Genomic DNA, 23,103 nt, shown 5'->3' on the forward strand with positions numbered 1-23,103 from the left:
TCTTCTTCTTCTTCTTCTTCTTCTTCCTTTTCTTCTTCTTTTGTGGCTTTTCAAGATAGGGTTTCTCAGGGTAACAGTCCTGGCTATCTTGGAACTCGCTCTGTAGACCAGGCTCGTCTCAAACTCACAGAGATCCACCTGCCTCTACCTCCCAAGTGCTGGGATTAAAGGTATGTGCCATCACAACTGACTCTCTCGGTTATTTTAACAAAATGCCATGGAGAGATACTCCAAGTTGATCAGAACTGCCCTAAGTGATGAAGCCAATTAGTCCTTGAACTTGAGCGTTAACTTTCTATAGGCCAGACTGAAGTCTTCACTATACATTGTCAGTATTGAGAACAGGCTAAATCCAAAGTAGGCCCTGAGAAAGTATTAGCAGGATGCAAAGGTAAACTTGGGGCAATAATACTTCACATAGGTGAGATCAGCTGACCCACACAAAGAACAAATGTAACATTCCATCCTGATTCAGAGCTCCCACCACCTGCAGAACAACATAGACCTCTCTCATCTGGGTAGTTTTCACAATGTCTAAGCCCATTTTTACTGGTATTCTCTACCTCTGATTCTCACGCTCACCCGCTAAACATGGACACTTGAAAGGCAATAAAGGGTTAAGAAATGTACAATGCAACACACATACACATACACACAGCTCCAATTTCTTTCTCTAACCTCCATTCTTCACACTTAATAACAATGGAGAAGGAGGAGGGAGGGGGAGCTGGCTTTCTTTCACCGACCATTAGAAACAATTATCACTTTCCCCAGGCCTGCTGAGCACTTTCCCCTTTGATGCCTGCCTTAAAGAGATAGAGAGAAGGGGAGGGGTGGGTTGCCTTTCTTCCAGTCTGAGGATTTATTATATGGTGTCAACAGAAAATCAAGCAAAGAAGCATTTCCTGTGTACAGGACAGAGAGGCACTTCCTTCACCCTCCTAGAGTTCTGGAAATAACAACAGACCTCTGCCTAGGAGATGCTTCCCAATAAGAACTTGGCATTTAAAGCCCTCCAGCCTTGTTTCTGCTCAGGCTTGAATAGTACCTCATTATGCATGCCCCCCCACACACACACAGAGCTGTCCCTAACATATTATGCCTTAGAGATCCAATACAGGCCAATCTTGCTCCTCTTTATATACACAAAGTCTTGTGATTTGGTGTGCAAGTTTTTGGTCTGGTTTATGACCAGGAGGAAAGGTAGGCTTTCCCCATAGAAATTACTTAATACATGGTTCTCTGTCCCTTACTAAGATGGCTTACAAATGGGTTAACTAAATCTCACAGAGGAGATATGTCTCTGAATCATTATGACAGAACTGATTACTGAAAAATGACTGCATATTCGGTCACTATTTCTTAGAAAGTGGCTTCAAATTCCTAATGGACAGAAATGGATATCTCATTTGTCTAAGAAAATAGCCAGACGGTATCCATGAAGTTAAGCACACTAGTTATTTTCATATCATTTACTGGCCAACTTGTATGTCCCAAGCACAGTCCTCATGGTCTTGGGGATATGTTGCTCGATGCTTTGGGGTTCAGAAAGGATAAAAAGCATGCCAGAGCCTTACCTGTCAAGGGGCTGAAGTCTGGGTATGATTTCTGTCTGTGTTTCCTACCTCTGATCTATGCCATTCTCCTGGTGAGGAAATCAAGGCTCACACAATGTTAATGATGAACATAACAAGGCCAGCTACAATAGAGGTGCGATATCAGATATCACCCCCATTTTCTTCAACCCTTCCTTCCTGTAATTAGGGTAATTCATGTTCCATTTTTTCAGACAGTCAGAGTAAACAATCACAGTAACAATGACAGTAATAATCTATACAATTCCAGCTCGCAGTTTAAGGTACAGGAAATGTTAGTTCTTGTGTGTTCTCAGTGTAGGGTTAGTGTTCTCTCCCCACATGCAGACAAGAGCCAGGCACTAGCCTAAGCCCATTCTGGACACTGGCTTTTAGAAGACTGGATGGTGGCTCAGGATTCTCTAGCTAGTAAATCCTCTAACAAGGAAGAGCAATTAGTGTCGGATGTGGTGGTAGGCTTTTGTGCAGCTGACAACTGCGGCCATGAAAAGCCCGTCCAGGCTTATTTCACAGAGGCCCCCCAGGCTGCCCTGGCTCTCTAATTATGCCACTCACCAGTCACCCAGGCTTGCCTCTGAACTCCTGACCTAGTACTGAAAGACTTGGGATCTCATTACTAATCTCTTAAGCCACCTAGTTCTCCAAAATACATCCATTTAAGTTGGAGGCCAAGGCTTCAGGGTGGGAGGTAGAGAGAGAGAAAGCCTGGCTCTGGGGCTTCTCATGGTATGACCATGATCTCTTCCTGGAGTCTCTGTCCCAGTTCATGGAGCAGCTGGTATGGCTGGGTGACTCAGTGCAAGGCAGCCTTGCCAAGGGTCAGTGTCTGAGCTACACTAGAGCATTTGGCTCCACCTGTTTGTAATTTCAGGGGTGCGGGTGGGGGGACAAGCGTTGTGTTTGTTTTAATTATTATTATTATTATTGTTGAAAAGGAAGAAAAAATGAACAGAAACTGCTAACATCTGGAGGCTGCCCTTCAGTTTATGTAATCTCCCACAGTAGACCATGAGATTCCCAGCCTATGGTTGATAGGTAGCTCCAGGGCTCATGTACCACTTTCAGGACTAAGATACTGTCAGGCTAAGGCAGAAAGGTGAAGGACTATCTTGTGTTTCCAATAGAGAGGGAGAAAGGTTATGGGTCTTCATAAAGCCAAGTTTTCTTTTGAAAGAGTCAGCTGACCCTTCTTTTGAAAAGAAAACCTTTCTCTTATTTTTATTCTCTCTTTCATTCGCTTCTCAACTAACATTTATTTAGCTCTTACTATGGTCTAAGTTCTTTATTTCTATGGTATATGTGAGAAAAATGAAACCCAGAGGAAAATACCAATAGAGACTTATGTGTTTACCCATTTTCAAAAATGGTTCCAACATGGGAAAAAAAAAGGCTGAAGAATTACATGTAGACATACATTTTAAAAATGGGTTGGTTTTGGCTTCAAGATTTATATAAAGGATGGGCATGGACAGCAAGGTGCTAAAGCCAGATCAGAAGTGCAAAGTTTTCGTGTCAAGTAGACTCTGGAGATAAAGAAAAAAAAAAAACGCAGCTTAAGAAGTGGAAAACTGAACCACAGCTGAGCCACGACAAACACGACAAAACCAGTTTCCCAGATGTTGTCAGTTGCATAAGCACGAAGGATGAAGGTCAAGAGGCTGTCCTTTATTCTGCATACAGCTCCCAACAAAGCATTTTTGAAAAAAAATGATAATTTTTGTGTTTTCTGATATTTCTTCTTTTAGAGTTATACAGAAAGCAAATTTCAAAAACTCTAGATCATGATACATGACCAGTACCTATTGTATAAATATATGAAACTTTCAAAGCCAGAAATATTTTAAATATCAGTATAGACTCTGAGTCAGATATAAAGATCTCTGTTTACTTCCATCCATAATGCACACTGGACACTAGAGAGGAGAATATACCCAGTAGCTGGTATCCTGAGGCATCACCTGATACAGCTAAGAATCAAGAGTTGTGGATGTTCCTTCAGAACTTTAAGACACTGGTAGTTCTAGAGAAAGAAGGCATTGAGAAGACTCTATGAGCAGACCACAGCAGAGAAAGCCACGGTGCTAGAACATGAAGCAGTATCTTCTGCTCTCATCCTCGTAGTACAAGACTGCTTATTCAAGATTTAGATACGAAAGCTAAAATTACAAATCCAGTTAACTTTAATTAAAAAAGAATGATCTCATTGGCCTTGGAGCAGAACTGGGACTCATAGCCAACTCCAGATCAAAGCCCCACAGTGAGGAAATCCTTACCACCCAGCTCAAAGGCTGAGGGGCGAGGTTGTCAGACCCCTGCAATCTCCTCTCTACTTCTCCCTGAAAAGCCCCGGATGCTCATGGGTTAATCAAGAAAGTAATGACCACATCCAAGCTCCATTTCTGGTCACCTAAACCCTTGATCGGGAATAGCTAAGCAGTGGTTAATGGCAGTCTTGACCACAACAGTCAATTCGGAAAGGTCAGAAGAGTGATTTTTCACTTCAAAACATGTGTCCTAAAAGAACACAAATTTCTCAAGTTCATAAAACTGGGAGTCACCAGGTTGTTTTTGTTTTTGTCCCTCTCTGCTTTTTCCAGCCCTGCTAACAAAGATCTGTGTTCTACAAATTGTATTGGGGATGAAGCAAAAGTCACAGTGCTTGTAGAGAACTCTGGCCATACATGCTCACAAAGCCAGGGTGTGCATATTTGTTCCTGGGATCCTCCTTCCTCCTTCAGCATGTGGGCTTTCTGATGTCCTACTAGAGATGCTACATGCTTGTTTTTTTTTTCTCTTTGCTTTTCTAAAGCTTCATTTCTTCTGGAAAAAGATTCCAAGGATGGCTTTAGTGACATGTGCAAGGGGCAGAGAATGGAGTTACTGAAATTGTTGACAAAGCCACTATGACCTTGTGGTTTGAAGAAGTACCTCTGTATTTAAGAGAAAAATAGGTATCATGACTCTCTGGACTGGCAGGAGAGATTTCAGAAACAAAGATAGTAGCTGTGATCAGCAAGATATGAAGCTTTTGGGGTTCCTTGGGTGCCCTGACTTTCTTCTCTACCAGCTGATTGGAAGAGTCTCTGAGAGATGGGGACCTCCGAGAACGATGTTTTCACCATTGGCCAAATCAGCTTGCATCTGTGAACACCGGCATTATGTTTGGGATCCCACAGAAGAACACCTCCATTTCCCCTACACCTGGCTCATTCTTGACTCTTTCCACGGGATAGAGGAAGCTTGACATATGTTGATGTCGAAGTTATGCGTTTTGGAAATTCAGCTTTTGCCACTCACTAATTGAATGATGTCAAACCAGTCACTTCCTGTATTTCCCCACTGCAAAGTGAGATGACTTTCTGTTCTGAAGATATGACTTAGAATTGAAAGAGTTCCTGAGCACACACAAGTGTAGGAACACTGAGCACAATAGAATGTTTTTCCTTTCTACCCCTCTCTTCTTCCTATGCTTTTTGGGGCAACATCTCTAGACAGTCCCAGTTCACCTTTGGGCAAACTGAAAGCTTCCTAATGTAATTCTTCTGTAAACTAGTGAAAATTATATAAGCTGCTTCATAGGATGTGCAGCAGGTTTGAATGTGAACACACAGTATAGAGTTCCAGAGAGTTGTTACCCTAAAAGCCCTTCACAGTCTGCTATGCTCATTTATTATTGGTATTACAATTCTGTTGCCATTAGTACTTGCTGTTTACTATTGTGATGACATCATTCCTTCTTCCACTTGCCATTATAACCCATAATCCCTTTCCCCACTACATTTCCTTCCTTCTTTCTTCCTTCCTCTTCCTCTCTCCATCTTTTTCTGTCTCTTACTCCTTCACACCCACCAAAGCATAGCCTCTTACTGGGAGACCACTCTGAAAGTGATCTACACTTCCATCGATCTCTCCACAGTATCAGGAGGCAAAGAAGCAGAGACTTCCCCAAATCTAAGCCTCCAAAATCCATTTCCTACTGTCTGTGTAAAGCCATTCATAAAGGGAATGTTTATTCTTTAACCTTTATTATAATCTTATGACAACATTAGATGGCAGGGCATGCAGCCAACAGCAGCAAGGGAAAGTCTGCAAGATGTAAGGTAGGGTCCAACTCTGAAGGCATAAAGGAGCATAAAGCTCTCCCTCTTTCTTATCTTCAGATAAGCATCATCATCACCATTCACCAAGTGATAGATACATCAGGTGAGTAAGAAGGCTAAGCCTGCTCGGGCCACCTGTGTTCACAGAGAATTATGACCCAAACATTCAATTTACCACTTCCTGACACAACTTGTCCGTTCAATCCAGTCACAAAGGAGACGCCCTCAGGATATATAGTTTATACTGGTGTCATCCAATAAATACAGAAAAATTTTCTCCAAAGTATGAAGAGTTCTCCAAGTGTAAAGAGTCCACGTTAGGCATTGGAAATAACTAAAGACAGACGGTAGAGCCCAAATCCTTAGCTCAACATTTGTTTATTTGGTATAAAAGTCCAATGTTAATCGCAAGAATCCTAGACCCTGAATTATGGCTAATAGACTTTAAAATGTGCCACAAAGAGTGATGCATCTCTCTACAGGAGGAAAGAAAACACTCTTCCAGGTCATCCATTCCTCCGAAATCCTGCCCTTTAAGGTATATAGAAAAGTTCATACCAACTGCACCAGGCCTTCCTGCTACACAGCTGCGGGCTGTGAGAAAGGATATAGAAAGCTTTAGAAACAAGTCCTGATGGCGACCAGCCAGGTCTTCTGAATATAGGAGAACGTATTCTAAGGACAAAATCCTCTCTTGAGAGCAGGTGCAGACAAAGGAAGTCAGTCCATCATACCTCATTCTGGGAAAGAGAGAGGGGTTCGGACAGTATCTCGGGAGAGGTGGCATGGTATAGAACGCGAGGGTGTTGAGAGCTAGAAAGTGTGAATGGTGTGCCTGCCACGAAGAGGGCGGCTCTTTGAGAGGCTTCCCTTCCCTATCTGGGAAATGGGTGTACTATTCCACTGTGGAGTTCTAATAATTTAATTTAATGAATGGACTTATGGAGCATGTCAGGTGCCTTGTGGCATCTCATAGTCTCTAAGAAGTCACTTAAATTTAAATACACGAAACCTGTGCCTTCATGGTTACACGAGTCACTGACTTGGTGTCATAGGTGGCTGAGGATTGCTGTGTAAGACAGGGCCAATGTAGGGCATTTCTATCCAAGTAGGATGTTCCAGTGGACAGGTCATTCATCTGCAGCTCTCAGTAATGACACGGTTTTGTTTCTTTCAGACCTTTAGCCTCTTGATATGTGTCAAGCAATATTCTTCCTTGGTTTGCATTCAACTGCTGTTCTGTTTCTGCACCTCCTGCTTTCGGGTGGTGAATGCAGGTTTGGGTATCACCCAGGTAGCCTCTGCACTCCCTAAAACAGGATTTACTAGCACAACAGACCTTGTCCAAGCCCATGTCTCTCTAAGGATGGGCATACTCTTTCTCAGGAAGGGGAAAAATCTCACACACTAATGTCCCCTTCCACCAACTATATATACATAACGCTTCTTCCTGAGCGCGTTACAGTCCAGTTTCACATGCCACTCAGGTAAAGAACATGGAACTAAATTATACAGCAAAGGCCATGTTGGCTAAGGCTGGTGACACCGCGTAAAACAAAGCCGAGCTTGAGGAAAAGCATAGTGGGACACAGAAGATGTATGCTTCTCAGTAGCAGTACCTTCCATGGGATGCTTGGAGCCCATTTATCTTTGAAAATTGAATATGTTCAAATGTATCTAGGACTTGTTTGTGCTTAGGACTAGTTGAAGAAATTGAAGTTTTAAGAATGCTACATAGTCAAAGTAAAGGTAGAAAGCCTCTTTTGGTCTGATTCTCCAGATTACACTTCGAAAATGACTTTTCAAAGGCAGGACCTGGAGGGAGCTAGATAGTGGAGCTCGGGGGCCTTGAAAAGCAAACACAAACAAAGGAGCATGCACACAAACAAAACCAGAATCCTGGGCTGAGCCAAACCCCAGCTCCCTTCACAAGCCCCTCTTCATGCCTGCCTTGCATGAAAGTTTAATTTCAGACTAGAGAAATGAGCATGTGGTTTGGGGGCAGAACTCAATACCACCAAAGAAGCAGGCTCGGCATAACCTGACTGACGCTTCTTCCTGAGCGCGTTACAGTCCAGTTTCACATGGCACTCAGGTAAAGAACATGGAACTAAATTATACAGCAAAGGCCATGTTGGCTAAGGCTGGTGACACTGCGTAAAACAAAGCAATAGCATGGGGGGAGGGGTGAAAGAGAGAGGGAGCCTGGGATGAATAGAGAATATTAAATGCTTATAGAAAGGCACAGTAAAGGATCTCCGAGGAGGTCTAAGTAAAGGCAGGCATGGAAGGAGGATCTGGTCCTGAAGCTGAAGTGGAGAATACAGGCACCAAGATCAGGGTGGGTCAGGCTTGGATGGAGGACATAAACAAAGCCTTGGAATCTTCCTAGATGAGCCGTGGAGAAGGATGGCAAGAGAAGGGTCTGATATTCGCAGAGCACTCTGAGGACTGAGCCTCAAGCCACAGAGCCCTGCTTGTTCTTGGCCTTCAAGTCAAATCCTCTGGCATCTGTGTGATAGAGGCTTGCTCTTGAAGCATGCCCTCGGGACTACACATGGCACAGTTCTTGAGGGGTAATCCATGCTTGGGGCCTGCCCAGAAGGGTTGGCTCACTCTCTGTTTCTTCTCTACCTGTCAATATTTTGTTCCCCTGTCAAACGTATTTACTCTAGTACCAAATGTTTTATAGGGAATGAGATGGTAAATTAATCCAATGCCCCGTAGGAGGCAAACATGTACATTGTACTTGGTATGTTAGCTCATTGCACCATCAAGACCGTAACACAGAGAGGATGGCCTGCCCTGTTTGCAGGCAAGGGAAACTGAAGCTTGTAAAAGAGAGGTCCTTTGTCAGATGTCACAAAGTTGACAGGTACACATTCCAATTTTTTCTGGCTGTGATGCTTAGGCAATGATAATGTGACAAGGAAGCCATAATACTGCCTCTTTATTTACTCCCAGTGCCCATGGCAAAGAAGCCATAATACGGCCTCTTTATTTACTCCCAATGCGCATGGCAAAGAAAACCAATCCCATGTTTACCTTCTAAGCCAACTCACCCGTCCTCTGCAAAGCACATCCTGTCACAGTTAACTCATGTATCAGAGCACTTCCTCACCGTGTGCTTTGCCACAGTAGAGGGTCCCATGGCATTATCTTTCTCCCTTGAGAGTGGTGGCCATATTGTTTATCTCCATACCATCCCATTGCTAAAAATGGTACTTCAGAGAGGTGGGACACCAGAATCACTCCATAAGAATGGGAGGATGGAGAGGTGCAGGAATCTATTTAGAAAGTCAAATCTTATGTGAGATAAGACTTGGGAACTCTCTAAGTCGCTAGCCTCTCAAATGTCTGTGCTGGAAAATCAAGTTTTAAAAATCTATATTCTAGGGGATGCCTATATGTTTGTCTTTGGATTCACCTTCTTATTTAGCTTCTCTAGGATTGCAAATTATAAGCTCACTGTCCTTTAATTATGGCTAGAAACCAAATATGAGTGAGTACATCCCATGTTCCTCTTTTTGGGTCTGGCTTACCTCACTCAAGATAGTGTTTTCTATTTCCATCCATTTGTACGCAAACTTCAAGAAGTTCTTGTTTTTTACTGCTGAGTAGTACTCTAATATGTATATATTCCATACTTTCTTCATCCATTCTTCTATTGAAGGGCATCTAGGTTGTTTCCAGGTTCTGGCTATTACAAACAATGCTGCTATGAACATAGTTGAGCATATACTTTTGTTGTATGATAGGGCCTCTCTTGGGTATATTCCCAAGAGTGGTATTGCTGGGTCCAGGGGTAGGTTGATCTCGAATTTCCTGAGGAACCGCCACACTGCTTTCCAGAGTGGTTGCACAAGTTTGCATTCCCACCAGCAATGGATGAGTGTACCCCTTTCTCCACACCCTCTCCAGCAAAGGCTATCATTGGTGTTTTTCATTTTAGCCATTCTGACAACCTTCATCAGGCGATGAAAGGAGACAGAGACAGAGACCCACATTGGAGCACCGGACAGAAATCTCAAGGTCCAAATCAGGAGCAGAAGGAGGGGGAGCACGAGCAAGGAACTCAGGACCGCGAGGGGTACACCCACATTCTGAGACAATGGGGATGTTCTTTCGGGAATTCACCAAGGCCAGCTGGCCTGAGTCTGAAAAAGCATGGGATAATACCGGACTTGCTGAACATAGCGGGCAATGAGGACTACAGAGAACCCAAGAACAAGGGCAATGGGTTTTTGATCCTACTGCACGTGCTGGCTTTGGGGGGGTCTGGGCGGTTTGGATGCTCAACTAACTAAACCTGGATGGAGGTGGGCGGTCCTTGGACTTCCCACAGGTCAGGGAACCCTGATGGCTCTTCAAGCTGATGAGGGAGAGGGACTTAATCGGGGGAGGGGGAGGGAAATGGGAGGCGGTGGCGGGGAAGAGGCAGAAATCCTCAATAAATAAATAAAAAAAAAATAAAACCAAAAAAAAAATCTATATTCTAGGACTGGAGAGATGGCTCAGTAGGTAAGAGCACTGGCTGCTCTTCCAGAGTAGATGGATTCAATTCCCAGCCCCTACATGACAGCTCACAACTGTCTGTACTTCTAGCTTCAGGTATCTGAGGCACACATGCACAGACACGGATCAGGCAAGGCATCCATACACATATACTAAGACAAGTAATTCTAAAGTAACACTGTGTGCTATTTTAAATCATGTATGTCCCCCAGTTGCAAAAAAGTAACAGGAGACAACAGCATTTCTGAAAGAGTCTGTTATCCGAAGGGAAGTCGCAGGCCACGTAATCTCACTCCTACCTTGAAAAACAGAAATTATATGGGGATCAGAGGTCTGACTTGACTGATGTCACGTAACCAGGAAGCAAAGGGCCCTAGACATACTCTATTTACAGATGTCAATTAGTAGCATTTGTTTCAAACTTTCATCACTAAAATATTTTCAGATGGAATTCCAAGTCCAAACACAGTGCCAGAGTTTCATCTTCTGTAGAAGGGCAGATGAGTGAAGAGTGGAGAAAGAGGGCTGGGAAGGAAACCAGGAGTGTCTCTGAGAGCTTTAGTGGATTTAACATCTCTCACAGCCCAAGGACTAGTGGGCTTAAGGGATGACAACTTGGGGACTCCGTCTTGTGCTCGTTTGGAGGGAGTTTGGGTGCCCCGCATGAGTGGACAGGCTGTAACAGAGCACGGTACTTTCTGTTCTGTCCCCTCAGATGACTTGCACATGTGCTCTTGAACAATTATTCAGAAACCACCAGGAGAAAGCAGATCCCTTGGGCCTTTGGGGAAACTACTTGGAATCTATCTGCTCCAGCATTTCAGCATGTTCCCTTTCCCTCTCCTTCCCCACCATTGGCAAAGGCTGCCCCATTTTCCTAATGAGAAGAGCTTAACGCTATGGTTGAAGGCAGGGACAAGGAGGGGAGGGATAGACAGCCTTTGGAACTGTCTCTTCAGCATTAGGCACGGAGGCCAAGATTTCTCCTTGTTCTTCACAAATATTATTGTCTGAGTAGCACTGGGGAAATGTTTCCCAGTACAAAATTTTCGAGTGGAGATGTTTTCATGTGACACCTGTAGCAAGGTAGAAGGAAACAGGGAAGAGTGGTGTGGTGAGGATTTCAAGTCTCTGAGCCAGCTTCTTCAGTTTGAGAAAAGCCTGTTGTGTTCAGGAGGCAGCTGTGGAGTACACAGGAAATGAAGTGCTTCATGGGGTCTGGCATACAGGATGGCTTTAGAAGGCATTATTGCTGTTCTTTCCATCTTAGCATCTCTCAAGTTCACCTCAGGCTTAAAGCCTCAGAGAAGCTCCCCACAGCTCCTCTGGGGGTAAAGAACAAACTCCAAGCATCTGTGGTGTCTCTGAGAACCCCTCCTGACTCATTTTTCCTGAGGTTTTGCTTTCTTATCAGCCTTCTCTTTTTTTTTTTTTTTTTTTTTTTTTTTGGAGACAGTTTTTTTGTCTCTTTTTCCGTCTTCGCCTCCATGTCTCTTTTTTAATAGACAACATGCTCTTCATGCCCATCCCTTGTCCTGTTCCTCAGTTTACTCTTCTTAAGACAAGGTCTCCTGAGTAAACTGGGAGCATGGGGACCTTGGGAGAGGGTTGAAGGAAAGGGGAGAGGCAGGGCGGGGAGCAAAGAAAAATGTAGAACACAATAAAAATCAATAAAATAAAAATAAAAAAAAGTTTCAGCTCAACAATCACTTCCACAGATGTGTCCCCCAGCCTTTCTCTGGGGCTCCCTGTCTAAGCATTTCCTCCAGAGCATCAAAGTGCATATATGAAGATGGTTTTCATTTCATTTTCCTTTTACACATAAACATGCCTGCAGAGTCATATGCATGTGTGTGTGTGTGTGTGTGCGCGTATGACACAGACTAGTCTCACACTCTCTATGTAGTCAAGGGTGATACTAAATTTCCAATCCTCTCTTCTCCCAGTGGAGATCAGAATGCCAACATGCCCAGGCAAAATGCAGAATGATTTCTGACCCTTGTGCTCAAAGAACCCAGAATACATCTAGCCCTTCGCTTTGGAGATAAGAATGCAAAAGGACACTAGTGGGTTTCCCCACTGTCCTGAAAAAGACTGTGGCCATCAAAGATGTACAGACGTCATGATTATCTTTTCTTGGTATTTTGGGGTTTCCTGTGTATAGCTTGTGAGAAGAGATAACTTGTGAAAGACTGTGCTTCCCTTCTTTTTCCCTCCCTCCTCCGGCAATAACCAGGCACACATTCTAAACTTAAGGCCTCTGTTTCACATGCAGAGGTAGGGACTTGAAGTGCTCGCTCTGGTTTTTTGTTTAATGCCCCCTTATACTGTATACATTTTTAGAAGGTTTTCTGAAAAGGCGATGCTCAGGCTAAAGGCACGGAGGCTGAATGTGGTATATATACACAATGCTGTTTCATTTCGTTGTAAAGAAGGAAAATAGAACTAAAGTAATCACATTAAGACAAATGAGTTAGAGTTGGGAGGATAAATACTGAATGTTTTCTCTCGATAATGGATCCTACGTGTGTGTGTGTGTGTGTGTGTGTGTGTGTGTGTGTGTGTGTGTGATTATATACCACATTACAAGAAAAGCAGAGGAGGATTAACAGATACAGGTAGGGCTAGACGAAGGAAAAGGCGGGAGCTCAGAGTGTGAATACGACTAAAGAAGATGCTGCCCATGAATGCAAATGTCTTTCTGAAGCCAACACCACCCCAATACAGTAGTGAAAAAGAGTGGAGGCAGAGGTTGGGTACCTCGGCAGGAATATGGAACAACTGACTGGTATTTGATGTACTGCATGCAAGAGATCCCACTTTCTTGGTATTCTTAAAATGTGCAGGACAGACTAGATGACACAGAAAGCATTCATTCTTCCAACCATTTTCCCACACCCAACTCAGAAGCAGATGTGAGCTGCTTAGTCTGCATCCAGGCTCCTACCTGAACACAAAGGCCTGTGTCCCAATTTGGTCCTTGCCAGACCTTAGCCCAAATCCTTAGTGTGTTCATCTGTAAATGGAGACCACTAATCCTGTTCGGTGTGGAGCTAGAGAAACTGGGTAAACGTTGTTTCTATGATTTATCCTAGATGTTCTAGAAGTGGGCACAGGACTTTTCCACACAGCATGCTGGCTGTGATCCCAGCTGGCATAGTAAGACAGCAACTGTGTGTTTCCTTTCTTGGACAATTTCCTCTGGATTTTACACCCTAAGATCTTTGACTACTGTTTTCAGGTGACTATACTGTTGGGGTGTATAGTTAAGCTCTCAGAGAGCAGCAAGAGAGCCTTGGCTTTCTGTAATCCCTGCAAGAACACTGAATTCTAGACCATTGGAGCATCTCCATCTCTTCTTTAAGCCATGACAAAGAGGGGCTGCCTGTTTAGACAGGTCGAAGTAGCCTTAGTTGGAAGCTCTGGGGATGAGAGCACAAGGAAGGCATACGTGCTTTGCATTTTGGCAGCCTTTGGTGTAAAGCATTAGAGAAATGTGAGGCATGGAAACAAAGTATGAATAAGACAAGATCTTTGCAAGCATTTAAACCAAACCAAACTGAACCATTTCTACGGTTCCCAGAAGAAAGATAACCTGATTCTCTTTCTTCCTTTCAATTTTTGCTCACTTACAGGAACTTCTTGATTCCAGCTGGGTCAGGAAGGTGCATAACACAAATATCCAAGGAATGTCTCCTATTATAGGAGATTGGGCCCCATTTGCAAGACCAGGAAGCTTTGATATGTCTGATAACATTTGGATACAAGACTCAGCGTTCAGGGGAAGTTTTACTATAACCAAATTTGGGAAACTTGCTTAAGGAGAATGGGGGAGAGGGACTGGAAATCATTAGAAGTGGCAGGGTTATGCAAAAGCAAAGCTCAAGTTTAGATTGGTATTCTAATCTCACAAAACAGAGTGTTCCTCATTCTCCCTAGTCCCAAGCATGTGCAGAATTGCTCTGATGCAACTATGATCTGGAGACAATTCTCACACCTATGTCTTTACACAGCGCAGAGGTTAGAGATGGGGTCTTAAACTTTCATGGGTATAGGTACATAGACCCAGAAAGTACCTGAGCTTTTATAACACCACAGAAAGGCTTGCAGAGAGTGAGATAAAGTGGATTGTAAAGGGGAAAAGGGAATAGCTATTCTTTTTCATAATCCCTAAGGTCAAGCTTCTCCTGGTGAAGATTGCAGACTGCAGATGAGGGAGTGTGTATGGCAGGGAGTGGGAACAGCCTCCATTACAAGAGACTATGATTTGGCTCTGAGAGGATTTGAGCCCCTGACACATGTCATCTAGAGCTTTACCTATTTTCCTGGAATCCAGCAACTCCCCACTTTGGGTATGGGTTCTAGGTTTCCACTGTCATCTTCTAAAACATTCCTTCATGATTAGAATCTTTGCATACAGGTTATGTACTGATTTAGAAAACCACTGCACATCCTCCTGGGCTCCAAGGTAGACAACAGATTGGTTTTTTTGTAAATATTTATTTATTATGTATACAATATTCTGTCTGTGTGTATGCCTGCAGCCCAGAAGAGGGCACCAGTCCCCATTACAGATGGTTGTGAGCCACCATGTGGTTGCTGGGAATTGAACTCAGAACCCTTGGAAGAGCAGGCAATGCTCTTAACCTCTGAGCCATCTCTCCAGCTCCTCCTGGAGAAGGAGGTAACATCAATTCTGAAGGCCAAGGCTACCCCTGCCCCAGGACAGAACCACATCTCTGATAAAGGTTTTGAAGTGAAAAAAGTTTTAAAAGTGAGCCCCCCCCCAAAAAAAAAGAGAGAGAGAGAGAAAGAAATAGGTGAGGTAGTTGGCTATATGTGTATGTTTAGCATGGTGGGTGGAGAAATTCAGCTACTACAGACTCCTTTACCTCTGTTTTATTGTGTTGTATTTGGTCAGTGTCTGGACTGAGATCCTATGGGCCTATTCATATATACATATGTGGGTGGGGTATAAGGGAAAAGGATGAGAAGGGGTTGGAAGAATGGATAATGAGGAAGGAGGGAAAATGCAAAGGAGAAGGAGGGGAAGAAAGTGAAGGGAGAAGAAGATCATGCCTAAGGAAGGAGAGGGATCCAAGGAACACCTTTCTATCTTATTCTTCAATCCAGCTCTCAAGAGCCTCCCAGCTCCACCTCATGCCATCAAAGTCTTCACTAGGGACACTGACAGGGTGAAAATGAACTACTAGGTTCCTCTAATCCCTGACCAAGGTAATTAGTGGCATAGCCATGTTTTCTCCTTGCCTGTTGCCATAAGGGAACAATATCTTCAGAACTAGGGCTTGCCTATATGCTGCCTGTATGAGTGGATGTCTATTTGTGTGCACATGACTGTACCTGTGTGCATGGGCAGATGTGTACATGTTGGGTAGGGATATATGTTTTTATGTAAGGAAGCTGGGGCACTGTTGTTCTGTACCCTCCAAGCCTTTGTTTTCGTTTTCCTAATGCTGCGTCTAGGCTGCACACACTGACCCTGTATACACCAGCAAGGCGACCTCATTATGGCAAATTTCGTTACAGCTGAAGTGTCCTTGTAACAAAGACTATATCCAAGCTCAGAGTAATGGAACCTAGTCGATTTCATTAAAATAAAATTGGTAACAATGAATAATTCAATAGGATGATTTTGTTTCCTCCTCTCCTCTTTATAGATCGAGAAGTTAGTATTTATAATGATTTTTTAATTGGATTCTTGTTTAGTTAGAACTAATCAGCCATAATTCTTGACAGCCTTCTCCCTACAAGATTGGATTAATTGTCCCATGAAAGTCGTTTTTTTTTTTTCCCAAATGAGATGGGGAATTTTTTCCTTTAGCTCACATGACAAGCAGTAATCTTTGGATGGTTTTTAAGCACAGTTGCCCCCATTACTCCTGTGTTTGAAAGGTTCTTAGAGTACTAATAATTCCCTCATTTGAATGACGTTTTTCAAACACCTCTAAGAATAGGATGCTATCTGAATTTGGAATTCCTGCATCTTTGATGTGATGGAGAAACAATGATTGGACATCTTCTCTTGGCCTCACTTGTAAGTAGGTGTGTGTGTGTGCGCGCGCGCGCGCACGCATGCTCGTGCACGTGCGTGCCATGCATGCACGTGAGCATTTACAATCAAAGCAAAACTCAGACAATGCTGGCTCCTAGCGTTATCTATATGCTGGCCTTTGAAGATGGGAAAAGACGAATGGAGCCTAGTCTATTCTCAGAGCTGTGGCAGTCCACTGTGGGAGACAACAGAGGACACAGACAAGTCACTTGAAGTTCTCTGTGAAGGAAGGACCATGCAGGCAAGACCAAGTACTGAGTCATAAAGTTGAGGGGGATTGCTGACCCATTCCTTGCAGTGGCACATGGATGGCACCAGGGGATCCTGAGTACCCACATCTTTCCACTCTCCTGAGGGCATCTACTCACACATACAAGTGAGCAAGTAAAAAATTCAATAATAGGAGCAGGAGTAGGAAAGATGATGAAAAAAGGTGAAAATGAATAAGTACTACTTTACACCACACTCAATAATTCTCATGGGACCCCAACCCAAGGCCCAGTTTCTCATTCATCTAAATTTCAGTTGGACCTCAGTGAGCTTGAAATACAGAAGCCATATTCGAGAAGGATGACTGGGAAACATGGCTCATCTGTAAGTTCAGGAGACGGATTAGCTTCAGAAATGACCACTGTGCTGGCCAGGTAGAAGTACTGCCTTGTGTCTCTGAGAAATGGGAGTCTCCAAAGAAGGCCGGAAAATTACAAAGGAGGCTCTAGGGAAGCACAGCCATCCCTAGGACCACATAAGTTCTGGCAGCCCCAAAACTCTCCACCGCTTATCTAGGCTATCAGTCCCCTGTGGGAGAGCAATGTCATACAAATAGTGTATTAGGGGATTGGGGAATGAGTCCCAGCTTCATAGAACAATGTCCCTGGGGTGCAACAAGCTAAACGCCTATTTTAAATATAAGGGGAAAGTGGAACCCAGAAAACTGGAGAGACTATAAATAAATCTGGATATGGTTGCTCTTCATTCAGTAAGCAGACAAATTGAGAGTTCCCGTTTAAAAAAAAAAAAGAAGACCAAAGATTCTAAAAATTTCACAAATAGTTCTCACCCCCATTGAATTCCAATGGTATATTCAAAACAGAGTTCTTTCCTGTATCTGAGTCATAATATAAAGAACATGGGGCACAGCTGTTTTTCACACGATGCTTGCATCCCCTCCTTCACTGCTGTGTGCTGTATCCTTAACCAGTGGTACTGAGCAGCTGCTTGGCTGAAGAAATGCTCAGGTGGACCTGTCCTGTGACACTGTGTTTGAAGTGGGCACCTTGAGAGCCACAGCAAAGAAAAGGGGAACCTTTAGCAGGAGCCCCCCCAAATTAGGAGCTTACCTGGGATGCTGCTGGTTGCCCGATAACAACCCAACCTGGGCACTGCTGGTCTTGATGAGATACTGAAGCATTGGACGCCCACTGGTCCAGGAACCCCTGGGGTGTGTAGACACCACAATCTTTAATGCTAGTTTTTTGTTCAAACTCTTCACACATCCCATCTCCATCATGAAAATAGCATCGGCTGGGTTCATCTGTGGGAGATTGACATGGAAAGGGGGACAGTAATAAACATTTCTCCTTTGGCTTCAGCAATCAGTAGCAGCTGGAGAACAGAGCATCCAAACTAGAAACTGTTGAACCTATGGTCCTTAGTCACATTAGGATAGTCTTCTTTAGCCTTAAAGTGGAAAATAATTAAAGGAAGTCCTGTTATACCCAACAGCTTATTCAGTGGTTCTTATCTGGTGGATCAAGACCCCTTTGGGGTCTCATATGAGAAATCCTGCATATCAGATATTTACATTACAATTCATATCAATAACAAAATTAGTTATGAAGCAGCAATGAAAATCATTCTATGGTTGGGGTCACCACAGTATGAAGAACTCTTTTAAAAGGTTGCAGTGTAAGGAAGCTTGAGAATCACTGGACAAATGAAACTGGCAGAGATTGTGCTGAGTAAATGAACACATGCATGACTCCATTTTCAAAAGGAGTGAAAACTGTAGAAAACGAGAGCAAAAAATGCAATGGGGATCTAGAGGGACGGTAATGGAAACTGCGCACGGACCGAGAGTAAATTATCAACAATGAAAACGCTCTCGAAATTTGGTACACAGGTTGGCTCTTATGGTTGACAGATCTGACCGCACACCTGTAACACTTTGAGAGTAAAGAGCATGCTATTATGTCTGAACAACAGGCACACAGAAATTTACCATTCTAGGTTCGAGAAAGAACCTGGGATCATGGGTGTGGGGAAAGGACGTAAATTTTTCTGTTGTTATCTGTAAAGGGAGTCATTGCATTTAGGGACAGCAGAACCTTGAGTCTCTTCCAAGCCCCCTTCCCAAATTTCTTGTTTATTTCTGCAAACAGTTTACATAGTAAAATATTATCCCACATGCCAGAATAAGTCTATTTATTATAATTTAGTTACTGGATGATGGGTATGAGCCCGCTGAAAAGTCCAGTGACCAGCGGACTTTAGGTACTTTAGGTACTTCTAACAAGGACAGAAATACAAGGTCAGTACTTCCCACAGCTTCACAATGACCATGGACAATGGTCAATTTAGATACAATAAAAGTTAAGATCTAACACAAGGGAAATTCACCATAAATCTAATCCCAATGAAGGGGGCTGCAGCAAATTATATTGTCCAACTCTAGGCCAAAGAAACAATTTCTATAAAGATGAGAAGTATGAGCATTGCTCTTTGTGCCTAGCAGAGAGATAATGACTATACTCAGTATTCATAGAATGAAAAAAACATGACCTTTTAAGGATAAGATTATGAAGTTGGCTAACTTGGGTACCACCTTTGTCTTCCTTCAATGTAAAGACAGAGAGGGAGAAATTATAATAAGATTGCATAATATTTACTTTTTAAGATGACGTAACTCATTCCCCAAGGCAAATAACCCTTTCAGTACAGCAAAAAAATTGTCCTAAAGGCTTATGTCTTTATTATTAGATTTAAGATTATGATAAAACTGATTAGAACTAGAATCCGAGAATGGAGGGAGGTACAGACAGACACAGTCAGGAAAAGAGTTACCCAGCTAGATAGTAAGGTGGGTTATAGACAGGTAGACCCAAAGTAGTCAAAAGACAGAGAAGAACTAGTATTAGAGAGACAAAGATTCAGACTGCTGAGATGGTCTAGTGGGGAAAGACACAACATCAAGCCTGATGATGTAAATTCAACCCTCCCAGGTGGTGAAAGGCGAGAACTGACACCTCCAAAGTGCACTTAACTTTCATACATGCACCCAGAAAGCCTTTCTATCCCGTTAAGTAAATACATGGATTTTAAAAGGTTTAAAGAGAAAGAAAGTCGGATGGAAAGGGAGAGCAAAAACGAATGACTGAAGGAGAGGAAGGGAGAGCTGGAAGGAGAGAGGTGAGGAGAAGGAAAGAGAAAACGACCACATCTCATTTCTTCTCCAACATTATGCTGACAAAGCTATTGTGAGTCTCTTTTAAAAATAACATCCGTAGAGTCTGCTATTCAGTTTCTCTTGCTCCTAGTGTCCTAGGGGAGCTTCTCTACTCCATCCGCCAGGGTTTTGTCTGGGGAATTCTCGTTCCTTCCCCACGCTCTCTGCCTCAAGCAGTAAAAAGAACAGGGTAAGGAACTGAATACAAATGCATGGCCAGGAGAAACAAAGACAGCAGCAACAGCAATAAAACAAACTGGGCTTCTTGTTTCCGTTGCATTAATTTCCTTAGTGTCCCTTGAAAGCTTTATGTTGAATGGGGAGCCAGTTATTGTACAGAATTTAAAGTCTTCAACAAGGGCAAATGATCACCCTGCTATCTCACCTTCTGTGTAGCAGCCAGGTGACATTTATAATAGCATATATCCCACTGGAAGGGGGAAGGGATATTGTAAACGTTGAGAGGAGAGAGAGAGGGAGAGAGAAAGAGAGAGACAGAGACAGAGACAGAGAGACAGAGGAGAGAGCTAGAAACCGCAGCAGACTTTCAACAAGTGTTTGTGGAATGAATACATGGCTAAACTAGAGAATCCCTGACATGCACATTCCTACTGAGACTTTGGAAGTTTTCTTTAGACTTTACCTTAGGATGAAGGATCGAGAACTGAGACACAAGTAGGGACTGGTTTGCAGTGGACCTTACACTAAGCAGTCTGTTTTCAACATCTAACCCCATCTTCTCCTGCCAAAGAGGAACTGAGCATTTTGGATTCATCACTATATGTGATGACAGATTTAGAAATCTGTCTGCCCATCAAGAACACTTGATGAAATGGACAAGGCCAACCTTCCCAAACTGAGTTTTTACAAGGTGAAACTTTCTCCTTGTTGGGAGGAAGTAATCTTAGTTTCAAGACTGCAAGGCACATGGACAGGCAATTCATCAGCCTTATAGAGACTTATTGTTCAGTTTTTAATCTGTATTGAATGTCAAAATAAAATACTTTGTCCCTGAATCCCTAAAGAATATGATAAAGACCTTGTTGAGGTAGGCAGGCATTGTTTCACCCACCACAGCTTTGAAGGCAAAGTTTGGAGACATGAGACAATTTTCACTAAAATATAGACCAACGCTAGGGTGGAGCTGCTGTGGAAAGTTCCTAGGCATGAAGTGGCACTCCGGGTTTGAGCTAGCTAATGATCTGATTCTGCTTATTTGTTAATGTTATACATGATATTTTGCCTTTCTATATCTCATGCTAACTTTTGGGAACTCAAGAGTCTGGACCAGACATTCCAAAGTGATGGGATCATGAAAAATTACAAGTTGTCAATGTAGAAAGGGGAGTGGTATGGGAAGGCTAATAATGCTATGGGAGATGAGAGGAAAAAGGGAGCATCCCAATGTGCTTCTTAAAAGATCTTTCTCTATTTTTATTTAGGCATATACACCTGCATGACTTTATTTGCACTGCCTGCATGCAGGAGGCCAGGGGCAATGAATCCTGTGCCACCAGACTCCTAAGTGCTTGTGAGCCATCTAACATGGGTTTTGGAAACCCCAGGCCTCAGTAAGAGCAGTCAGAGCTCTTAGATCTTATGTGAGAAGCCATCTCTCTAGGCTCATAATGCATGGACTTAGAGATATACGAACATGAAACTTCCAGAAACAAATTAAATTAAGTTTTCAAATACACAAAATTAGTATGGTCGAAGCCATTTTCTGAAGCTTCTTGGGAAAATATTCTGTAGGGAAAGAGTTAAAAATCCTCCTTGGGCTTCTAATAATTGTGATTCCTTTCCTAGTGAGTCTGGCCCCACTAGAATATTAAATTATGGGAACAAAATTGAATGTCACCTTTGACCAGTTTCAATATTACTTCTGGGGCATCTTTAGACCTTCTCACAGTTTCCTTTGGTATGGACAAAGGAGTCTGAGAAGCTCTTGAAGTTACCAAGGTTCTACCCCAGAAAAGAAAAGGTACAAACTGCCTATGCATGGAGCGGTGGAGAATTTTGGTCCTAGGTGATAGACTTGACTTAGGATACAATGAAGAAACAAATCATTTCAATGTGTGCTTCTCCGCACTAGACTACCTTCCAAAGGAAGGGTGGGATCTCTGAGCACGTCTTTAAAAAGTCAGCTCAGCTTTTGAGACCTCATTGTATATGTCTCTCTCCAGCAGATGGAAGAATGGCTGGAATTTCAGAGATTTTGTTCAGTACAATAGTTACTACTTTTTTCTGTTTCTTTGAAAACAAGAAAAAAATAGTATTTTTAAGCTGCGCTGTTTATTTAAGAATGAATCTAAGCACAACAAACTTGGTGTCACATAATAACTCATCCAGGCAAACACAACAGCAAAAAAGATGCCAAAGTGTGTAATCTTTGGATTCAAATAATAATGTCTTGGAACAGGGCAATTAGTAGTGGATTAAGACCCAATAGTTTAAATGATGGCAGGTTGGGGGCTTGCTTGGGGAGGATGTGTTGAGCTGTTTCATCTGGAACAGAAATATCTTAACCTGACGCTTCCTTTCTTTTAAAAATTCACATCAAGGCCATATCACTGCCCTCATTTAGTTTTCTTCAGACCAAGACTTTGTTTATGGCTTCTTCAACTGGATCAGCTTGCCCAGAATACAATAGACAGGGTGCTGAGGGCTGCTACAGGGCCCTCCACCTGCCAAGCAGCTTCATGTGTGGAATCTGAGGAGCTCATGCTGGCGTCTGCTTTCTTCAAGGGCTGATCACAAGCCAACATGAACCTGAAATCCCTTTCCCTGCCCTACAGTGACAGCTGGGCGTCCTCTAGCAACCTGAACAAAACAGAAACGGAAGGAACCCTCGGTGCACTGTCTATGTCCCCTTTGATTTGGCCTGTAATCTCACACTGGACTTTCCACCTCCAGCCCCCTCTCAGCCGCTGTGACTCTAAAGGGCGAATTTCACCGTGTTTGGAATATTTAATTGATGTCTACAGTGTTTCAAAATCTTCATGTAGCTTTCAACTCCTTTCCTAGTCCAGCCCAAAATCCTTGTTTAACCTAAGTTCCAGCCACATCTCTCCCCTTCTTTTCCTTCATTCCTCAGAGCATCCACTCCTATCTCTTCAGCCTGAAAGCCGGTTCTTCAGTCTGCGTCTCCACCATGAAGACTTTCTCCAGTGTCTCCAGCATAGGGACGCCGGCCTCCTGCTCTAGTACATTTTTGTATTTCCAGTTTTAACCAGTTCTTATTTCCAGGCACATTATTCATTTCTTACAAACCATCAGGAACAGTACAGTCTACCTAAGTTTTCAATATTTAAAAATAATTTTCCTTAATTCAAAGTCTTTAAATAAATAAAAACACAGAAACTTAGATTTTATTAT

The 23,103-nt window shown here is 43.0% G+C and overlaps 1 protein-coding gene across 1 annotated transcript in view; it reads right to left on the reverse strand.

The window, feature by feature from the left end:
• Window positions 1-23,103, reverse strand: part of Pappa (pappalysin 1) — a gene marked incomplete at its 5' end in the record, with an annotated part of 238,799 nt that overhangs the window by 76,039 nt on the left and 139,657 nt on the right. The window contains one exon of the mRNA XM_005352645.2: window positions 17,624-17,817. Coding sequence (XP_005352702.1) covers window positions 17,624-17,817 — 194 coding nt within the window. The remainder of the gene's footprint in view (window positions 1-17,623; window positions 17,818-23,103) is intronic.

The sequence above is a fragment of the Microtus ochrogaster genome, chromosome 10 (genome assembly GCF_000317375.1).
Source record: "Microtus ochrogaster isolate Prairie Vole_2 chromosome 10, MicOch1.0, whole genome shotgun sequence".
NCBI lineage: Eukaryota > Metazoa > Chordata > Mammalia > Rodentia > Cricetidae > Microtus > Microtus ochrogaster.